At 39.6% G+C, this 23,010-nt stretch overlaps 1 protein-coding gene and 1 pseudogene across 3 annotated transcripts; both read right to left on the bottom strand.

The window, feature by feature from the left end:
- Window positions 1–2,290: 2,290 nt before the first annotated feature.
- LOC102439968 (U4/U6 small nuclear ribonucleoprotein Prp3) lies at window positions 2,291–21,648 on the bottom strand. 3 transcript variants are annotated; one of them, XM_023749020.1, is made up of 16 exons: window positions 21,528–21,648; window positions 20,335–20,524; window positions 19,587–19,717; window positions 17,479–17,625; window positions 15,028–15,111; window positions 14,550–14,770; window positions 13,238–13,544; window positions 12,485–12,651; window positions 11,457–11,536; window positions 10,067–10,210; window positions 8,823–8,922; window positions 8,536–8,649; window positions 7,489–7,607; window positions 7,124–7,207; window positions 5,175–5,236; window positions 2,291–2,653 (listed from the first exon to the last, which is right to left on the bottom strand). In XM_023749020.1, exons 2-16 carry the CDS (start codon window positions 20,477–20,479, stop codon window positions 2,507–2,509), a joined length of 2,052 nt encoding a protein of 683 aa, XP_023604788.1. In that variant the 5' UTR covers window positions 20,480–20,524; window positions 21,528–21,648; the 3' UTR covers window positions 2,291–2,506. The 3 variants fall into 3 exon arrangements, with proteins under 3 accessions (XP_023604788.1, XP_006108535.1, XP_023604789.1); XM_006108473.3 differs by lacking the exon at window positions 21,528–21,648 and adding an exon at window positions 18,250–18,345 and having other exon boundaries at window positions 20,335–20,526; XM_023749021.1 differs by lacking the exons at window positions 20,335–20,524; window positions 21,528–21,648 and having other exon boundaries at window positions 17,479–17,660; window positions 19,587–19,718.
- On the bottom strand, window positions 21,529–22,203 carry LOC102439639 (annotated as a pseudogene).
- Window positions 22,204–23,010: the final 807 nt, after the last annotated feature.

The raw sequence follows: 23,010 nt of genomic DNA on the forward strand, positions 1-23,010 counted from the left end.
CCAGGCTTGAAGGCTTTTTGTAAAAAATATATACTTTACTGCTTTGTTAAAGAGAGGAAGGGAGAGGGATAGAGAGTTAGAAACATCGATGAGAGAGAAACATTGATCAGCTGCCTCCTGCACACCTCCCACTGGGAATGTGCCTGCAACCAAGGTACATGCCCTTGACTGGAATCGAACTTGGGAACTTTCAGTCCACAGGCCGATGCTCTATCCACTGAGCCAAACCGGTTAGGGCTTGAAGGCTGTTAAGGACAGGTTATTAATTGCTTGAGGGCAATGTTGTGGGCTACAAATTAAAACCTTTGACCTGGCAAAGTGAGACCACCATGGCCTTCAAGCATATCAAGAAGCATACAGTGCCAGTGTACTACAGAAGCAGTAACAAGTCATGGATGACCAGCTCCTCTTCTAAGATGTCTTCCTGAATTGCTATGCCAGAAAAATAGAGAAATACTATTTGGAGAATAATATACCTTTCAAGATTTTGCTTACTGTTGATAGTGCTCCCAGACATCCTCCTTTTATTGGTGATCTTCATCTCAATAGCAACATGGTGTTTCTCCCTCCAAACACTATCTCTTTGATCCAACCAATGAATCAAGGAGTTACAATAGCTTTTAAGGGCTACTACCTGAAGAGGACCTTTTCCCAGGCTATTGCTGCAACTGAGGAAGACACTGAGAAGACACTAATGCAATTCGGGAAGAATTACATCTATGACTGCATCAAGGACTTGGCTTGGGCTTGGGGTGAGGTAACAAAGGAGTGTATGAACAGCATCCTTTAAGAAGACACTAAAGAAGTTCATCTATGATGTGAAAGTGTTTCCCAAGGATAAGGAGGTTATAAAAATCAACGAGGCGCCCTGGCCCGTTTGGTTCATGGAACAGAGCATCAGCATGCAGACCAAAGGGTCCTGGATTCGATTCTGGTCAAGTACACGTACCTTGGTTGCAGGCTCCTCCCTGGCCCGGGCCCTGGTCGGGCCTCGTGCAGGAGGCAACCAATAGATGTGTTTCTATCACATCGATATTTCTGTCTTTTCCTCTCTCTCCCACTCTCTCTAAAAATCAATGGAAAAAATATCCTCAGGTGAGGATTAAAAAAACAAAACAAAAATCAACAAGGCTATGGTTGAAATAGTAAACAACTTTAACCTGGGTGTAGATGAGCATGACATTGAGGAGCTTCTAGAGATGATTCCTGAGAAACTGACTGAGTATTGAAAGTTTAAAAACATGGATCCCATCATTAAAAGGTTGGTCCTTCAGGAAGAAATTCAGAAGGCATTGTTATCATAGATGATGGCTCTATGCATTATTGCCTCTGAAGACCTATCAGTGGGAAAAGGATTGTGGATTTTTTAAAATCAGTAAAGAGAGGAAATAACGCTAAATTCCCATTCCACTTTACAAATTGACCCATAATATCCTCCTTCAATGTTCCCTCTGCATCCACTTCATTTCCTGCTAATAATAGTTAGCCCTGGCCAGTGTGGCTCAGTTGGTTAAGTGTCGTACCATGCACTGAAAGGTCACCAGTTTGATTCCTGGTCAGGGCACATGTCCAGGTTGTAGGTTCAATCCCTGGTTGGGGTGCATACGAGGCAACCGATCGATGTTTCTTTCTCTCTTCCTTTCCTTTCCTCTTTCTCTAAAAATCAATAAAAACATTTTAAAATAAAAAAAATTTTGAACGAAGACTTTTAATATATATATATATGTATATATATATTTTATTCATTTCAGAGAGGCAGAGATAGAAACATCAATGATGAGAGAGAATCACTGATCAGCTGCCTCCCGCACACCCCACACTGGGGATCGAGCCCGCAACCCAGGCATGTGCCCTTGACCGGAATCAAATTCGGGACCCTTTAGTCTGCAGGCTGATGCTCTATCCACTGAGCCAAACCGGCTAGGGCTAAAATAAAATATTTTTTTAAATGACTACTTAGCCAAGACCAGAAGTAATCTGTCTACCTCCTGACTCTATTGAAGGCTGAGAGATGGACATTCATTTGTTTCCCCCTCACCTACTTAACACCTCTTTTTGCTTCACTCTGCTCCAGGAAAACCGTTTTAGCACTCTTGCTCCAAGATGAGGCCAGAAAATTTCCATTAGACCTCAAAAATATATACCCATTCATCCTTTCATTCATTCATATATACATAAGCTTCAAGGGCAAAATTTTCTTTTTCCACAGCAATTGCTAGGAGTCTGGAGAAAAGATCACGTGAAGACCCAAACTCCAAAACCTATGAGTGTATGAAAAATATCATACAAATTTTAAAAATAACTCTTTAATCATATACACATAAGGGGAGTAAAGGGCAGCACCAGGCCGACAGGGGAAGAGAGCAATGTGTTCTCCCTTTGTCCCAATGTCAGCTTGGCACCGTTCTGAGATCACACACACAAGTGGGCTGGGTTGGGAAGTAGCATAAGGGAGAGGACTAAAGAGACATAGGCAAGAGGGTGGAGGCAAGGGCTGGCAGTAGTCTCAGTCAGTAGACTCCAACACCGATTCACTTAGCGCAAGGTCCCAGTAGTGTTCAGCCCCATGCTTTTTGAAATGCTCCCGAGCCATGTTCTCTGTAGGGCACTGTTTGAACTTCATGTCCCCAAAGCTCCGGTCTTTGGCTGTACCCTGAGAAAGAGACAAAATTTGTAATAACGACACTGCAATTTCTAGTTTAAATCAGATATTCTTTCATAAAACCTAAGCACTTGTGTAGCAATGTGCCTAGCTGAATATGATTTGATGGTAAAAAGAAATTCTAATCTCCACCTCCTTGGATGTTGCATGAGTTTTCATGAATTTATGCATACGGGTTTGTTGGTCTTTTTTGACTGAGTGGAAAAAGAGGAGTTCTGTGCTCTGGTGCTTGGGTGGAAGAGCAAGTCTGGAAGGACTATGGATGGTGAGATGGGATGAACTTGTCTCCCACCAGGCCTCAAAGACTAAATTTGGTCTTTTTAGGACAAAGGTGTTAGGGAACCAGAGGCCAAAAGGACTCTTTTCACAAGACTTAGTGAGACCCTGTGTACAAGAAGGAGGCTTTGGGGCCCAGTGACGAAGAATAGAGGGACAAGGGGGAGAGGGAAAAGGGAGCCAGGGGGACGACCTCCAGAGAACTGCAATAGAAAAAGACACTGGGTGGAAGCGCATTCTCACAAAAGGCACCAGTAGCAACAAGTCAGAAAGTGCTACCTCAAGAGACTTCCAGGGATAAGACTCCAATAAGGAGTCTAGAGCAGAACTTGGCTTGTTTTTGAACCTGAGACACAATTTCTGAGGACACTCAGATAAATGGAAGAGATGAAAAGGCAGGATATTAAATATGCAGGTGGGGACTTATGAGACAAAAACAAAAACGAAGGATACATGAAAAACAATTAGTGGCAATTACCTATAAAAGAGTGGTCTTAAAGAATCAGGGAATCAAAAGGGAACTATTTCAGTAAGTGCTTTTCTTTGTTGTTAGAATTTATTTTATTTTTATTTTTTTAAAATATATATTATTGATTTTTTACAGAGAGGAAGGGAGAGGGATAGACAGTTAGAAACATTGATGAGAGAGAAACATCGATCAGCTGCCTCCTGCACACCCCCTACAGGGAATGTGCCTGCAACCAAGGTACATGCCCTTGACCGGAATCGAACCTGGGACCCTTCAACCCGCAGGCCAACGCTCTATCCACTGAGCCAAACCCGTTAGGGCTAGAATTTATTTTATTAAGCATTCACTGCTTTTGTAGAACATTACTTTTATAATACAGAACTAGTTACTATACATGAGCACATTTAAAAAATTGCCCTAGCTGGTTTGGCTCAGTAGATATAGTGTTGGCCTGAGGTCTGAAGGGTCCCAAAATCGATTCCAGTCAAGGGCACATGCCAGGTTGCGGGCTTGATCCCCATTGTGGGGCTTGCAGGAGGCAGCCAATTGATGATTCTCTCTCATCACTGATGTTTCTATCTTTCTCTCCCTCTCCCTTCTTCTTTGAAATCAATAAAAATATATTAAAAAATAAAAATAAAAAATAGAAGGTACACATGAACTCAATACAGAAGAACAAAATGAAAACAATAATCACAAAGGTAAAAATATTTACAATGTATAAAGTCTATTTTGGAGTGGGAATAAAAGGATTATTGTACTATATCAGGACACAGATAGCTACTGAGAAAAAAAAAACTTTTAATGTTTCCTAGAGAAATAGGATATTTTATGCTTCAAAACAGGAGAACAATGCTTACTTCACAAATTGGTCTGAATAAGCATATTCATTCATTCATTCTTCAGAACTAATACTGCTTCACTAAGATTTCAGGAATGAAAAAACTGTATAATCATAAAAAAGTTCTATTTGAAGAGTGATTTAGTTACAATGAACAAAGTACAATTACATAAATAATCTAATTAGGTTCTCAAACAAACAACAAAATACCTGACAATAGGGAGGGAAAAATTACATTTACATAAAATAGTATTGGATGTTAAACATGCCTCACCCAGTTGCACAGCTAATAAGTAGTACTGCCCAGACTCCCCAGCTTTATATTAAGTTCAGTGTTTCTTTTACTGTGTCCGTCCAAAGGAAAACCCAACAATTACCTTCCCTCTTTACAGGCCTCATCTGTGACCATGAAATAGCTCAACTGAGAATTTGTGATCTTGCCACTGGTTTTCCATACTCTTTTCCAGATGGCAGATACTAACATGATCTTCAATTTAACTAAAATATAATGAGTTAGAATTTGCTACCAAACATTTAACAATAAATTCCCTCCCCCCTCCCCCCAAAAATCAAGAAACACAAATTACTTAAGGGATTAGTCATTACTTAATTTTACCATTCCATCACTCCATTTGAATAGTACAAACAATCAAGAATTAAAGTTCTGCTTCAGTGTTTAATAATCACCTTGCCCTAACCGGTTTGGCTCAGTGAATAGAGCGTCAGCCTGCGGACTCAAGGGTCCCAGGTTCGATTCCGGTCAAGGGCATGTACCTTGGTTGCCGGCACATCCCCAGTAGGGAGTGTGCAGGAGGCAGCTGATAGATGTTTCTCTCTCATCGATGTTTCTAACTCTCTATCCCTCTCCCTTCCCCTCTGTAAAAAAAATTAATAAAATATATTAAATAAAAAAAAGAATCACCTACCTCCCAGACTAGTACACATTTGTTGGTTTTCTTCACAGCTTCCTCATCAGATTCCTCATCATCTGGAAAAGACAATATAGCTAAGTCTTGCTCTAGATATAGACTAGAGACCAAAATTTAGGTTCTAAACAAACAATGTTCAAATCTACCCAAATTATTTTAAATATTGTCACCCTTTACCATGAGTTGGGATCAAATGTCTTCTGTTTCTCTTTACCCCAAATTAGACTGAAAGCTTTTTTTTTATATATATATATTTTATTGATTTTCCACAGAGAGGAAGGGAGAGGGATAGAGAGCCAGAAACATCAATGAGAGAGAAACATCGATCAGCTGCCTCCTGCACGCCCCCCACTGGGGATGTACCCCCAACCAAGGTACATGGCCCTGACAGGAATCGAACCCGGGACCCTTGAGTCCGCAGGCCGACGCTCTATCCACTGAGCCAAACCGGTTCTGGCTGAAAGCTTTAAATAGGCAGGAAAATTAGTTAATTCAACAAACATTTATTGAGCACCTACTATGTGTCAAGAGTTGTGCCAGATACTGGGAATAAGTAGATAAATAAAACGAACAATTAAAAATAAAAACTTGTCATGAGCACTTTGAGAGCCAGGCTTCATATGCCAACATAAGAGTCCATTCTCAAGGAGGTTTTAGTCTAATGGAGGAGGGCAGATATGTCAAACAAAAATAGGAACACTTATGAAACAAAATATAGGTCAATTATAGTAAAAAATATACTTTGTGCCCCGCCACCATGGCTCAGTGGTTGAGCATCGACCTATGAACCAGGAGGTCACGGTTCAATTCCCTGTCAGGGCACATGGCCAGGTTGCAGGCTTGGCCCCCAGTAGGGGACGTGCAGGAGGCAGCAGACCCATGATTCTCTCTCATCATTGATGTTTCTCTCTCCCATTCCCTCTCTGAAACCAATAAAAATATATTTTTTAAAAAAATAAACTTTGTAAGTTTAAAAAATACTTTAAGACCAAAATGTTACGTAAAATAAAGTAAAAAAAATAAGGCTCTCTGTATGTTAAATGCCAACCAAAGTTTTCAAAGAAAATAATGAATACTGATGGAAGAATGGTGGCCAAGAGGATTTCAAATATACATATTTGATAAGTTGGGAAAAGAATGAAAAGTACATTTTCTTGAACAAAGCAGGAAGCTTTTTTGATCTGAAAATCTTTTTTTTTTTTTTTTGCCTTCAACCCCTTAAAAATTTTTTTATCAAAAAATAATACAGCCCTGGCTGGGTGGCTCAGTTGGTTGGAGCATTGTCCCATATACCAAAAGGTTTCAGGTTCGATTCCTGGTCAGGACACGTAGGGAGGCAACTGATCGTTTCTCTTTCACATCAATGTTTCTCTCTCAAATTAAACACACACACACAAACAACACAGACAAGGTCCTGGCTGGGTAGCTTAGTAGGTTAGAGCATCATTCAAGGTTACAGGTTTGATCCCCAGTCAGGGCACATACAAGAATCAACCAATGAATGCATAAATAAATGGAACAACAAATTGATGTTTTTTTCTCTCTCTCTCCCTCCACCCCTTAAAAAAAAAAAAATTAAAAAACAGCCCTGGCCATGTGGCTCAGTCAGTTGAGCATGGTCCCACACACCAAAAGGTTGTGGGTTTGATTCCTGGTCAGGGCACATGCCTAAATGGTGGTTCAATCCCAAACAGGAACAACCAATGGATGGTTCTCCCTCTCTCTAAAATCAATAAAAACATCCTCAAGTGAGGATTTAAAATAAAGGATAAAATAGACAATGCACACATGACCATGTATGAATGTCTAGCATATTCATAGTCCTAATGGGTCTTTCTAAAATTCCTGAACATTATCCAGTGTTAGCAAGAACGTCAGGAGGGGAATTGATGAGTGGACACAATACCACCCCAACTCCCACTTAATCCCCTCTAACCCCCATTCACCATCTCCCTTTGTGTTAGATGTCTGTTCATCCCACTTTATCCGATGCAGCATAAGACGCTTAAATTTCTTCTGGGACTTTGGGCCTGGAAACAGAAAAGAAGAGTTTTGCCAAAATTGTGGAAGATGGTGGGGTAGAAAATAACCTCTGAGCTCATTCAATGCTGACATTAATATGGTAGCTGAAGCAATCCCAGGAATCATATCTTAGGGCCTTTTACTCCAATTAACACAAAGCAGAGGCCCAGGATATTATACCCAGGTATGGTTCTAAAATAGTATCTTTTTCTCCTTTCTCCCACCATGCTAATCACTTCAAGGCACAGGGTTGCCTGGGGACAATCTCCCTCAATTTTTTCAGACTCACCCCCTTCCACTACTACCACGTTGACATCCTTGTGCAGTACCACCACCCCTGTCAGGTACAGTTGCCCAGCATTGGCCTCAATCTTGAACTTCTTGGCTGGGTTGCTCAAATTTCGAACTCTGGAGAAGGGAAAGTTTAGTTATGGCTTTCATTTTAGCATCGGTAGCTGCCTGAATGGAATGGCAAATAAAAAGATGAATCCAAAATGATTTTCTGTCTAAAAACAAAGGTCTTTGGAGTAAGCAAATACTAGTATACTAATGCTTAAAAGGTAGAACTGATGAGTCTAGACATATTTCTACTGTCTTATACTTCTCCAAAGTCTAGCACTCTACCTTAAAACAAATAACATGTAATCAAAATTTACTCTAGATGCTTAGAATTTAGTTACAATGCTGTCCATAAAAAATTTCTAGGATACATGAAAAACTGTTAGTAGCAATTATCTATAGTGAACGGTCCTAAGGGATAGAGAATAGGAAGGGGACTTCCCCTTGTTCTAATCTGAACAAGGATTCACTACTTTTATAATAAATATATCACTTTTATAATAAAGAACTAGTTACTAAAACATTAAAAAAATAGAAGACACACAGGTACTCAATGTAAGAGAATAAAAACATTAAATCAACACAAAGGTAAAAAATATTTACACTGTATAAAGTGCATTTTGGAGTGGGAATATCGGTAAAAGGTTACTGCAATACATCAGGATAAGGATATAGTTACTGAAGAAACTTTTAATGCTTCCTGGAGAAATAGGGTATTTTATGCTTCAAAAATCATAGATGATCTTTAGTTCACATCTTAGCCTGAACAGATATACTCACTCATTCATTCTTCAGAAATATTACTGGTCCACTAAGAAGCCTCAGACACAGAAGAGTAAGCCTTTAACCCTCACCATTGTAAAAGATTTACTAACTCTTTACACTAAGGTCATTTAAGGAGTAGGGGCTGATGTTAGGTATGCTTTTAGACCACAGTGATTCTGCCTCAAGGACTTGGAAATGTTCTAAGGGAAAGGCTGCCAGTTTGAACACCTACCTATATACAGATATGTGTACCCCCTGTGAAATGTCTTCTTTAAGCTTTTTAATTTTCTTGACCTTTCTCTGTTCTGCTGTAAGTTTTCGGGCAGCGTTGGCCTCTTCATGCGCTCTGTCGTGACAGGAAGGACATCCACAAGTGAGAAAGGCATTGAAGATCAGAGGCAGGGCTGAGGGAAAGAGAGAGCAACGGAGGACTCTCCCCTCCCTTCAAATGTGGATCCCCCAGTAAAGTTTGGGGAAAAATACCTGCCCTGGGTTTCCACCCAACCCCATGGCACTTACTTCTGTCTTTTTGCCATCTGAGCTCTGACATGGGCTTCTACCTTCGTGGGGTCTTGAACAGCTTCTGTTCCTAATACTCGCATCAAATTAGAAATTCTCACTGCAGTGGAGAGAGGACAGAAATCAATCTCCCAAATCGCTTCTCCGGCTGGGATAACCTATCCTCTCTTCTCTACCAATTCATATTGTTTACATATTTCAAATCTGCTGAAAACTCACTTCTTCTAGGAACTCCTACCTTGAAAAGACCATACAATTAACTCAGTATTTGTGGATGTTCACACAGTTAATCTAAATAGTTGGCATGCATTAAATTTATAAAAGACAAGGAACTTAATTTTTTAAATGTCCTTGTTTTTTATTATTTTTATTTTATTATTTTTAGTTATTATTATTCTTTTTAAAGAAACTTTAAAAATTTTTAGTTAATTTTTTTAGAGAGAGAGGGGAGTGAGAGAGAGAGGGAGAGAGTAACATCCATTTGTTGATCTACTTATTTATACGTTCTTTAGTTGATTTCTGTATATGTCCTGACGGGGAATCGAACCAGAAACCTTGGCTTATCAGGACAACACTCTACCAACTGAGCTACCCAGCCAGGGCTATTGTTTTCTTTTTTAAATTGAATTTACTGGGGTTACACTGGTCAATAAAATTACATAGGTTTCGCCTGGCCAGTGTGGCTCAGTGGTAAAGTGTCGATCTATGAACTAGGAGGTCACAGTTCGATTCCTGGTCAGGGCATATGCCCAGGTTGTGGGCTCAATCCCCAGTGTGGGGAGTGCAGGAAGCAGCCGATCAATGATTCTCTCTCATCATTTATGTTTCTGTCTCACTGTCCCTCTCTCCCTTCTTCTCTGAAATCAATAAAAAAATATTTTAAAAAATTACATAGGTTTCAAGTGTACAATTCTACAATACAGTATCTGCACATTGTATTGTGCACTCACCATCCAAAGTTTAGTCTCCTTCCATCAACACTTATCCCCCATTTACTCTCTTTCACCTTGGGACCTTAATTTCTTTGGTATTTTCACTCTGATAACAGCATTTAGTGAAAGATCCTACACATAACAGTGCTCACTCAAAATCTATCTGAATAAGGAAAGATGACAGAAAATTTGGAAAAGGAAGAAGAACCAATACATGATTCTGAGGAACAGAATATAGAGAGATGCTAAAGTTCCTCTAGAATTGCAGAGATCAACATGCCACCCTTTCATCCCTGCTTTTAAAAAATGTACCTTTGGGTTCTGGAGGAGGCATCAGGCCCAGCCTGACTTTCTCTTGTAGCTCCTTCTGTGCTTCCCTCCTTGTTTGCCTTCGAAGTTTCTTCTGTTCCTTTTTGGTAAGATATACTCCCAGAGTAACTGGTGTGTCATTGTCGACTGTTAATCAGAAAAATGAATGTACTAAAGCAATAAGCATATTAGAGGGACATTGGTGTTATATCAATCACATTAAAAGAATCTTTAGTTTACCCCTAGACGGTTTTGCTCAGTGGATAGAGCATTGGCTCGTAGACTGAAGGGTCCCAGGTTTAATTCCAGTCAAGGGCATGTACCTTAATTGCAGGCTCAATTCCCAGTCAGTGTGCATGCCAGAGGCAACCAATCGATGTGAGAGACACATCAATGTTTCTCTCTGTCTCTCCTCCTCCCTTCCACTCTCTCTAAAAATCAATGGGAAAATGTCCTTGAGTAAGGATTAAAACAAACAAACAAATAAACCAGAATCTTTAATTGTTTTGGTTATTTTTAGGTAGTAAGGTTTTATTTTTAGACTCTGATTAAATAAAATTCAATATTATACCTTGTATTAGAACTCAAGATCTCAATCTATTTTTCTGAAGTTACTGGAGATACTGATATTGGCAAGCAAATTTACTAATTGAGGTATTATTTCCTCTGTTCATCTCAAACCTGATAAAAACATTAAAGTGTTTTATAATCCACATAACTCTTTTTTGTTGTTAATCCTCACTTTAGGATATTTTTTCCATTGACTTTTAGAGAAAGTGGAAGGAGGCGGGGGGACAGAGAGAGAAAAGGAAACATCAATGTGAAGGAGACACATCGATTGGTGACCTCCCACGTGTCCCCACTGGGGCCTGGGATCAAACCTATAATCCAGGAATGTGCCCTTGACCGGGGAATTGAATCCACAACCCTGCAGTTCATGGGCTGATGCCCTAGCCACTGAGAAAACTGGCCAGGGCTGTGCTAATAAACCTTTGCTACAATAATGATAAAGAGAGAGAAAGGCTAAAGACAAAAATTGAAGGACAGATATTTAGAGCTGGTGTACAAGACTGGAGTTGGGAGTCAACACTATGGCAAAAGCCCAACTTGTAATATACATCAGTGAGGTCCTCTTGAAATTAGACCTCAGTGCTCTAAAGCTGCACTAATACTGTAGCTACTAGCCACATGTACCATTTAAATGTAAATCAATTAAAATTGAATAAAATTAAAAATTCAATCCCTGCTATATTAGTGCAACTCAGTTTTTCAAGTGCTCAATAGTCACATGTGGACAGTGGCTACTATACAGATAGAAAACATGTCCATTGTCATATAAAGTTCTATTGGTTAGTACTTCTTTTGAGTCTTGACTAGGTAATCTATATATTACCTGGAGGATTGAGCTGGGCTGGATGTTCAACAAGATTTGTGATTCCAAAATAATCTTCTCTCTTGGGATTTTGCTCTGTACTAAAATTGGAGGGAGAAGAAAAAACAGGATATGTGGGTAGAGATGATTCCGAGAGGGGGAGTCTCAGAAACACAATGAAAAAATCCACTCTCTATAATGCACTCAAGCACTTTTTAGTATTTGCATATCTATAATATGTAATTACATTACTCATCATTTTCAAGATGAGAAACTGGGTCCCACTAAGGTTGGATGCACTCTCCACACCAGTTATTCTCGACCTTTCTTCTACTCTAACACCCTGATAGATACCACATTCTCTCATTAGTAACATTAATTAGTAACATTAATTGGTTGACAAAGAAAGGGTAGGAAAGGCTGAAATACAGTTTCCTAAAGCCATGTATCAGGATGATGAAGCAGATATAATTAATGCTCTCCAAATGTTTCTTTTTAAACATTTTTATTTTTTAAATTAAATTTATTGGGGTGACAATGGTTAATAAGATTCTATAGGTTTCAAGTGTATATCTCCACGACACACAATCTGCATACAGCATTGTGTGCCCCCGCATCCAGTCAAACCACCCTGTTACTATATATTTGGCTCCCTTTACCCTTTTCCAAATGTTTCTTATATGCTTTATTAACCATTCTCTCTCCCATCAACTAAGAATCCTTGCTCTATTCTAGAACTGGATCTTAAAGAAACATAAACACTTATTATAAGTAACAAAAAATATAAGAAACAAGTATGCTAAAAATAAAGAGCAATATATAACAAAAGCAAATAATTTATAGATCTGCTCTTTTAGATTGTTTGTGCCCATTTCTCCTACATTAACCAAAAAAACAAACAAAAATAACTCATACAACATATTCTTTTTAAGTATATGAGCTTGTGTACAGTTACCTATTTCTCTTGGATTTTAAATGTTTACTTAATGCATAAGTGTCATCTCCCCCATTAAAACTCTAGTCTTATTAAAAGGAACTAACAAACTCACAGGTCAAAGCCATTGGGGATGATATAAGAATCCCACCACTCAATTTCAGGAATATCTCCTTCCTTTAACTCCTTCTTAGGAGCAATGAGAGCCAGCCTAGTTGAAGTATGGATGCCTGTTTTTCGAGCTGCTTGTGAGATCTCTGCCTGCAGCTTTTCCAGTTGAGCCTAAGGACAAGATAAACCAAGAAAGGAAGATTAAACATGGAGTGGTAGAATCCCAAATTTTAAAACACTCCCCTGTTAAACTCTTTACACTTACTGCCACTAGTTCATAATTTCTGAAAGCTTAGAAAAAAGAGCTGTTCTGCTTTATTTTATCCTTTACTTAATACATCTCACCCTCATCACACTTTCACCCAATGTGTGCCTGCAGCAAATGTGCAGAAATTGAATGTTATGAAAACTTCATTCTGAGAAGATAAAAACAAGGCAAAATTCATTGAATATACAGTCAATTCAACTCTCCAAGTGTATGGATTGTCTGCAGTAAATTTTAACAGCAGGATAGCTTTCCTCAATCACTCAAAGGGTTTTCTGGATTGTCTTCCTCCACTGTTATTTGGATGTGGAGAATTTTCAACTCAATTTTATTTCCACCTAAACAGAATGTAATTAGGAAGACAAATCAGCTAAAAATCCAATTGCCTAAAACACAGAGAAATGAGTTGACAGTATTTTAAGACTCTATTCAATGTCCTTTGTCACCTTCCTAACTTCTTTGGAGTTCTAGGTTATATTCTTATCCAGATACCTTTGTCCGTAACCGCTGGGCAATCTTCTCAAATTTGCCCTTGTCATGGAATTTAAAAGTGCGTCTCTGCCGCTGGGAAGGGGCAATTGAAACTCGGGGGTCAAAAAAGGTATTGGATTCCATGTCTTCTGATGGCTTTTCTTTAAGCTGTTGCTTGAATTGTTCCCTCTTCACCGCACGAATATTGGCCTTCAGAGTAGGCATTCGGTGTGTCAGCTCTATCTCCTTGCCTGTTGCATCTACAGTGCGACCTTGCTCATCGAGAATCAGTGGTGTAGGTTTAGTTTGATCTTTTAATTCAACTTTCCTGAAAAATAGCCCACACAGAAAGAAATTGCATGTGGAACAATAAGGCAAACAAAAAGCAAACAGAAAATAAAACAAATCAAAACCCAACAAACACAACCAGGTTACCCAATTATAGGGAACATAAACCCGTGAGTAATAATTTCTTGACTGAAAACACCAAACTGGTTATTTGAATATAAAGTACAATCAATGTTGGACTTGGACTTGCAACATGCATTAGCCAATTGAATGTATGTGGAAGGAACTATGTGTGCTAGTTCTAAGCCAAGGTCTTAAGAGATATCTCACTCTAACGCACTACTGTGATCCATCACAGGAAGAACTTGGAAGTCACTGACACAGAAGATTGAGGAAATGCATAGAATAGACTTGAACCGAAACTCACAGCTTGGAGCCAAGTCCAGCAGAGCCAAAGATGACTTGCACACTTGTGAGCAAGAAAATAAATGTTTATTGTTGTAATGCACTGAGATTTCAAGGTTTCTTAGAAAGAAAAATTGACTAATATACTTTGCATGTTGACTTTCAAAAAAAAAAGTACAATCAGATTAAACAAACTGATAGATCACATTGATATAAATTTGCAATCCTATCTTTCTTTACTCCTGAATTCTTGGGTCAGTAAGGGATGCCATACCAATCGTAGATGCTAAAGATGAAGTTTATCATCTTTACCCAGTTATAGAGAACACTCAGATATGGTCTCACCTAATGTGGTTTATTGGATAGAGCTGAGTTAGGAACCAGGAGACCTGATTCTATTTCTAGCTTCAGTATTAGATGAATAATCTTAACCTCAGTCCTACCAATTATAGAAATATTATAAACTCTGCAACAGGGAAGCCAAAAGAATAAATTCAACTGGTATTTACTGAGTTTATGTAAGAAATATGTAACTGTGAGAAATAACTTAGGTTCCTTGGAAGAAGAGGATTAATGACATTCAAAGGCATTTATTGCTTCTCAAGCTTCAGAAACAGGGTTCCATGAAATAGATACTCACGGGGGAGCAATGCCCATGGCATGAAGATTGGCCAGGCCCACCATATTGGCATTGCCAATGAGCCCTGGCTTCAGTGCCAGCTGGGCTTGGATGCGGGCTTGTAGTTCAGCTGCTTTCCTTGCCTTCTCAATGGCATCATTCATGAAAGTGGCGGCCTGGGAGGGCTGAATAGTGTTGCCAATTGGAAGTCGCTCTGGTTGAGAGGAAGAAGGAGTCTTTGGCTGTGAGATGGGTAAAAAGAAGTCAGAATTAGATGGATTAGGCAGGCAGGTAGGTAGGTGGGTGAGCGCCCAGGCACACACGTGCGCGCGCGCGCGCACACACACACACACACGCGCACAGGCACATGCACACGCACACGCACACCCAGTGGTAGACTGGAGTGAAACATGCAGGCACTTCTGGACTCTCATTTGAATGGATGGCAAGAAATTCTGTGTTAAAGATTCTTCTTTTCAGAGTAATCTGGGTATAATACCTGAGGTGTAGGGGGGCTGATGAAACTCAGTTGTTTTTTCCTCTCCTCGATTTGACGTGTTGCTGCTTCCATCATCTGTTTGATCTGCTCTCGGGAATAGGGGAGAGTTGAAAAGCTGTTAATGACTCTTTTTTATTTCTCCCATACAAGTTCCTAAATCCAAAGGGCTTTCAGGTCTAGAGGCTTAACATTTTTTGAATGACTACATCACGTTCTGCCTGTATCATAGGCTAGGAAATTTAGTAAAGATGAATCTACATAGCTAAGCACTAAAATTTTTCAACCTATCTTCCCAAGGGAGGACTGGTATGTTAGGTAGTAACATAGCTTGATGACTAAGACTTTGGAGTCAGAGAAACCTGAGTTTGAATCTTAACTCTGCCACTTAATGCTGTGTGACCTTGGACATGGTATTTAATCCCTAAACCTCCAAGTGTCTAAAAGGGGTAAAAACAGTAACACATACCTTACCAAAGCTATTGTGAGCATTTAAATAACATATGCAAACTCATAACAGAACTTCTATTCCTAGAATAGAAATCATCATGCTTTTTTTTTTTTTTTTTTTTAAATCAGGTTATTGGTCCCTGAATTACTTGTTTGGGTAACCAGAGATGACAATACAAAGACCTGCTTCATAGTCACTGTAAACTCCTTGAGGACACAATCAAATAAACTCTTCTTAAATTTTCCAAGAGAACTGGTGTCAAGGGGCTCCAAGATAGATATATATAAAATTTTATTGATTTATATTCAGAGAGAGAAGGGTGGGGCGAGGGGACTGGGGAGGGGGGAGAGAGAGAAACATTGACTTGTTGTTCCACTTATTTATGCATTCATCAGTTGCTTCTTATATGTGCCCTGACAGGAGATCAAACCTGCAACCTTGGAGTATTGGAACAACATTCTAACCAACTGAGCTACCTGGCCAGGGCACTCCAAGATATTTTTTTTAATTTATTTATTTTTTATTTTTTTATTGCTTAAAGTATTACAAATGTTTCCTCACTGCCCCCCTTTAAATTTATTTTTAACATTTTTTGTTATTAATCCTTACCGGAGGACATTCCCCGCCCCCCCGCCCCCCCCCCCCCACCATTGATTTTTAGAGAAGGTGGAAAGGAGGGGGAGAGACCGAGAGAGAGAAAAACACCAATGTGAGAGAGACATATTGATTGGTTGCCTCTGCACACACCATGACCGGGCCAGGGATTGAGCCTACAACCAAGGTACGTGCCTTTGACTGGAACTGAACTCAAGACCCTTCAGTCTTCGGCCAACACTCTAACCACTGAGCGAACTGGCCAGGGCAACGTTTTTTAATATATTTTTTTATTGATTTCAGAGAGGAAGGTAGAGGGAGAGAGATAGAAACATTAATGATGAGAGAGAATCATTGATTGGCTGCCTCCTGCACACCCCCCTCTAGGGATCAAGCCTGCAACCTGGGCTGTGCCCTTGACTGGAATTGAACCCGGGACCCTCCAAGTCTGCAGGCCAATGCTCTAGCCACTGACCCAAACTAGCCAGGGCAACACATTTTTTTTTTGAGTAGGTAATATATTTACATAGTTCAAAATGTAAGAAGTACAAAAGCTTATATTGTGAATTCTTCCACCTCATTCTCTACTAAAAAACATCATTATCAGTTTCATTCCTTTCAGAAATATCATATAAGCAAACCTATCTACCCAATAGAATATATCCATATATATTTCCTCCCAAGAAATTTTAACTGGTGTAAGAAACAGTTACTGCTTATGAGGTATCAAAATTGTCTAACAGTGACCATTAAAAACAAACAAACCAGGTAATTCCTATTAAAAACATTAAAAGTCAACTTGAAACTATTTAAGTGGATTATACCTTCTCTGAATTGTTTTTGGAAATTCTCTTCTGCCATCAAGCTGAATTCTGATTATCTCAATAATTTTCTCAATGACCCAATGAGGTAGATAACTAGGTAAATGACATTATGTAACACACCTTGCCTGCCACATAATAGGTGCTCAGTAAATGCCTTTCATTAACCTTCAACTGAAATACTCCTGGTTAATCCAAGGAATGATGAAACATAAAACAGGAAATGAAAGTTCCCCAATACTAAACGCTAATGCACATCGAGGCCACAGTAAATCTGGATCCACATATCTCTTGCTTCTCCAACTCACAAAATGACTGTTTCCAGTTCTTTTTTTTTTTAAACCTTTACCCGAGGAGTGAGGATATTTTTTCCATTGATTTTGAGAGAGTAGAAAGGAGGGGGGAGAGAGAAACATCAACACGAGAGAGACACATCGATTGATTGCCTCCTGCAGGAGTCCAAACTGGGGCCAGGTATTGAACCTGCAACCGACGTACATGCCCTTGCCCGGGAACCAAAGTTTCTCGGGCCAACGCTCTAACCATTGAGCAAACCGGCCAGGGGTGTTTCCATTTCTTAATACTAACCTGGAGCTTAGTCAGCATGCCAGGGCTCTCTGAAGGAGGCCCAGGGATCACTTCTGGCTCCTCTTCTACCTCCTCAAAACGGGGTATCCGTCGCTTCTTTACTCCTGATGATTCCTTGGAGATCTCAGAGTCATCACCAAACACTTCCTAAGGGAACCCAAGATGAAAGAAGAGTTGTATCCCTGCCCATGGGAGAAGAGAAGAATCATCCTAGTTCCTATCAACATTTTGTGGCATTTCCCAGAGTCTTCTAGACCCTCCACCAAATGGACCATCTCACCCAACTTCATCATTCACCCACTCCAGTCAAGCAAATTTCATCCCCATGTCCTTATCAACATGCCCATCTCAAGGTCTTTGCAAATGCTCCTGCCCATATGTGTAATGCTCTCCCTCAACTTTCCCACAACCCCTGTTCCAATTCCTGCCTAAAACTCACCTCCTCCAGGAAGTTTTCCTCATTAATAATCTCATCCCATACTGATCAAACTGTTGTTTCGCCTTCTCTTAGCACTTAATAGCTTGGTTTATACTATGTAAAATTACATTCTGCTTGCCAAGTGTTACATCTTTCAATGTTAGTACTTTCTCCCAACTAGAATCTAAGCTCTTCCAGGACAGGGGCTTTCTCTTTCTTCTTCAGTACTCCCCAATAACACTTTGTTCTTATCAAACAATGGGAACTCATTGTTGACTAACTTGCAAGGTGAATTTAACAGGACCAAGAATGGCCAACTGGAAGGGACAATGGGAAAAAGCAAATGTACACACCGGTGGCAGGCTTTGGGTGACATCCCCTCTTCACTAGGAGGGCTCGTGTTTTGCAAGGACATATCCTCGGCCAGGGGTGAGCGCTTCCTGGAACTCCTACAGTTCAAGAAAAAGGACTCTCCCATAATATATTGTGTGGGGTTGGGACGTGAATGGACCAAAAAGGGACCCATATCCCAGGGCTATCTAGATACCTCCTTCAAGAAACCGTTTTTATTAATCCCACCTAAGCACTTATACAGCAGCATGCCCTATCATAACTCATGTTCACTCTACAGATCTGTGTACACTGTATATCAAGCATTCCCCTTTAAAGATAAAGTTCAACAAAAGTCTAGTCAACCCTAAAATTTACATGAAATTGCTACTCATATTTTATAATTTGTGATTATTTTGTTGTGCTCCCCCGACCCTCAACCCTTAAATAGCAAATTCCTTTAAGGCAAGGACTAGCTCTTATTCCGCTGACCACCCTCCAATGCCCTAAACACAAAGAGTGCATGAATGTTTGTTTCTCTTAGTTCCATAGCCTGGCCAGGGACCAAGCAGACATTGCTTATTCACCTTTTGTGCCTCAGGAAAAGCAATAGGATAGTCAAAGTATCAAAAGCACTTTGAAAGGTTTGATAGAAGTCACAGAAAGATTTTTTTTAAAGATAGAGACAGAGAGCAAAGATATATAGAGATCAGCTACTTGATACTGCAAATATTCAAAGAGGCCATGACCAATCAGCAACCACAGAATAAAAAGTGAAGGAGGTAAGGGAGTAATGATGGTCCCATTAAGTACTCTACTCATGGGGCCAGATGGCTAGTAAGATGCTATATAGAAAAATGGCAGGCTCTCCAGACAAATAGTAAATAGTAACTGTTGTTAGGTATTCCATCTGTAAGACCATTGCAGAGAAACCTCTAAAAAGGAGCAACAATAAGGTCTACACTCAGGTAGCAGTGGAATCACATTCTGAAGCAATCTATTAGGCATCAAGCAAATCGAAGCATAAAATCTTAGATCAATCAATTTTTAGGTAGTAGTAAAGGTGGGGGGAGGAGGAGAAAGAAACATAGGGAAACATGAGAACCAAAACCCCTAACTGTATATGAAAATAGGACAAATTTATCGTTTCCTTGGAATATGTCAACCCATGAACTTAGGTAGTTCATTACCATAAGATGGTGATAATACAAGTTAACCCCCTCTGCTTTCAGCTCTAAGTACCTCTCTTGAATATTAGGTATTCTAATAGTGGATATCAAAGTGTGAGCCAGGTAAGCTCAGCAACTTTGTTACCATTCAAAACACTCCCCAGTTCATCAGATAGTTAACTGTAACCTACCTTTAGCTCTCGTTTTCTGCTCCTGTCACTGCTAGACTTGGAATGTCTAGAGCTTCGGCCTTCCTCTACAGCCTCAAACAGTTTGTCCACAAATCGGAGAGTAGAATCATCAAGAAAAGGTTTCAGATGGTCTAAAAGGAAAAAAAAGAGATGGTAGGGTTAAAAAGGTAAGAGTACTTTAGTCTAATACTAGGCATATAACAGACACCAACACTGGAAATTTATCCCTGAGGGAGGAAAATCTTTTAAGTTCTTTGTAGGATCCCCATAAATCCTCTTACACTGAGTAACTTCGCCCTATGAGGTAAAAATACAGTTATAATTCTTCAGAGTAGGAGGTAGCATAGCCAGAGCAATCTATTTAAGTTGAGCATCAAACTTTGGATGAAAAAAATCTCTCTAACTCTTTCCCAAATAGCAGAGATGATCATTAACAAAATCTATCTCTCTCAACCTTTTCATAACAACTTCTATATATTTAGATGTCAACCTGAATCTGAATGTATCCACCTCCCTTTAATATATTTCTTAAGTAAGTTTAACTTAGGTAACTCAGGACAGTGGTCAAGGGAAGTCAGTCTGAGATTCAAAATGTCACAAAAATAAGAAATAAGAGAAAAAGCAAAATCAGTTGAGGTATTTTCATTATAATGCAAGAAAAAAAATATAGCCTGATCCTTTTGGGAAAGTTCAAAGCAGGCTTTGGGGTCATCTCATGGTCAGTCAGAAGATTCAGAAAGGTACATACCAGCTGCCTTCTTCTTGTCCATGCCCTTCCCCACACAGTTCAGTGCTGCTGTGACGACTGTGGGCTCTGAGAAGCCCAGTACCCTCTTCACTGTCTTCTCTACCCATGGTTTTAGCTCATCCAGCTCCCTCTTCGACAGCGCCATCCTTCAGGAAAAGGAGGCTAGCTCAAATGGAGTTCTATACAGCACCTAAAAAGAAATCAGGAAAGTCTAAGTTAGAGGAGAGGAAAAGACCGAAGTGATTCCAGGCAATGGTTAGTACATCATTATGCTTAGGCCGTTCCTCCACTTCATTTCAAGCCAAATACTTTACCTAAAACGCATACTTCATAGCAAAAAGAACTCCATCCTGTTTGATTTTTAACCCTAACTCAGTATCAGTGGGTCAATGAAATTTGTGGAATAAATAAACCAACCCTGGGAATAATCTAGTCTGAAGAATGAGTTCTAGCCCTGGCTGGTATGGCTCAATTGGTTGGCTGTCCTCCTGGCATGGAAAGGTTGCCATTTCAATTCCCGGTCAGGGCACATGCCTGGGTTGTGGGCTCGATCCCCGCTTGGGTGCATGCAGGAGGCAGCTGATAGGTGTTTTCTCTCTCTCGCTTCCCCTCTCTCAAAAAAATCCAAAAAGATAGAGAATTCTAGCTTCTTTTTTGATCCTGTCATATCAACAAGGACTTGTTTTATAACATGAAAACAAGATTGAAAAAGCCCACCCAGAGTTTTATCTTTTCTACTTCTAAGCAGCCATTCCTTAGCTTAGTGGTTCTCAACCTGTGGGTCGCAACCCCTTTGGGGGTCGTATGACCCTTTCACAGGGTCGCCTAAGACCATCGGAAAACACATATATAATTACATGCTGTTTTTGTGATTAATCACTATGCTTTAATTATGTTCAATTTGTAACAATGAAATTGGGGGTCACCACAACATGAACTGTATTAAAGAGTCGCAGCATTGAAGTTTGAGAACCACTGCCTTAGCTCAACCCAGACCTATAGATTCCCTTTCTTTTAAGGGTTGCAAGTAAGTAAGGGCTTATCCAGGTCAGTTTATCCTATATTAAAGCTCATAATCCTTAAGACTATTTGGTCACATTTCTTTCTTTTTTTTATTGTACATCTTTATAATTTCACAAACAACTGTGACAAATCATTCGGCATCTCGGTGTTTCTATATCTGGACAACTTAGATCTTATTCATCAGCCTGCTGAACTGTTCCTTTTTCAAAAACATAGATACCATCCAAAAATTTTCTGATATCCTTGTTTTTAACTATTGTGGCTTGCTGAATCAAAGCAGCTGAATTTGATATAAGTTCACTGTCATTTCCTTTAAGAATTAACTCATCTGTCTGGGCTTGAGATACTGAACAAGTAATGCCTGACCTCATCCGAAATCTACGGATGTATTTTTCACCCAAGAAATTTCTAATTTCAACAAGAGAACCATTCTCCTGAATAATGACATTGATGGGGAAGTGAGTGTACACAGACCTCATCTTGTAATGGAAGCCCAGTGTAACACCCTTGACATGTTCTGTACATGACGGCAGATAGTGCGAACTGAGGCCAATTCCTTTCTATTCCCCCACCACTTGTCAACCCAGAACCTCTTCTTTTTCTTTCCAAGGAGACTGAGCTCTACATTGATTTGATTGAAGTCCCTCCACAGGGTGCCTCTGGGGCCCTTCACAATAACTGTACGTCCCTTCAGAGTGATGTCCACATTTTCTGGGATGTCCACAGTCTGACTGCTGAGAATGGTCTTCATCCTCGCAGCAGATGCGGCAAAGAGCTGGTCACATTTCTTTGAACTCATATTCATCCCAGTGAGAATTCTATATCCAGATAATTTTCTCTCATGTCCTACAGCAAGCATGTCAAACTCGCGGGCCATATGTGGTCCACAACAAATATTTCTGTGGCCCAGCCAATATAACGGTATGTAAGAAACTTTTTAATAAAAATTTCATAACTTAATTTTTACAATATCCTGTTATACATAATAACGAACTACATTGTTCGCTAATGACTGATTACTATAATCGTGTTGCATTCATTTCCTTTACGCACCTTATGAGCAGGCACACCATTTCTCTCCATTAATACTAGCAGCGAATATTTGAACAGTCAACTGCCACATCATTGGTCTTGTACTGATTTGTTTGGTGTGCGCAACAGGAAATATTTTGGTTTCGGAGAACAAGAAAAATAGGTTTATTTGTGTTACGCTTATTAATTTGTGCAGTTATTCAGTGTCTGGTAAGTTAATGTTCAAGAAAAAATATTAATTTTTATTAAAAATGTTCTATTATTTTATGTTAACGATTACTCATTTATTTCAGCCTTTGTATTCAGCATGTCTCTATCGAAATAAAACCCTACGTTTCTATGAAATTGAAGCTTTGTGTTTTTGCGGCCCACATCAACTTAGACCTTGTCTATTTGGCCCATGTTAGCCTTTGAGTTTGACATGCTTGTTCTACAGGGTTTCTGTCAGTTGACTTGATAAGAGTAAATCCCTCAGCTCAGAAAGGAATACCCTCATTTGGATGTTCTAGCTCTTTGCTTTTTTTACCTTTATTCTCCTACTATTTAGCTTAGCAGAGAAAACACTATCATAAAGGACTCTCTACAACAAATCCTTGTTATTTAATGCAAGCTGGTATAATT

Source organism: Myotis lucifugus, unplaced genomic scaffold (genome assembly GCF_000147115.1).
Source record: "Myotis lucifugus unplaced genomic scaffold, Myoluc2.0 scaffold_2404, whole genome shotgun sequence".
Taxonomy (NCBI): domain Eukaryota; kingdom Metazoa; phylum Chordata; class Mammalia; order Chiroptera; family Vespertilionidae; genus Myotis; species Myotis lucifugus.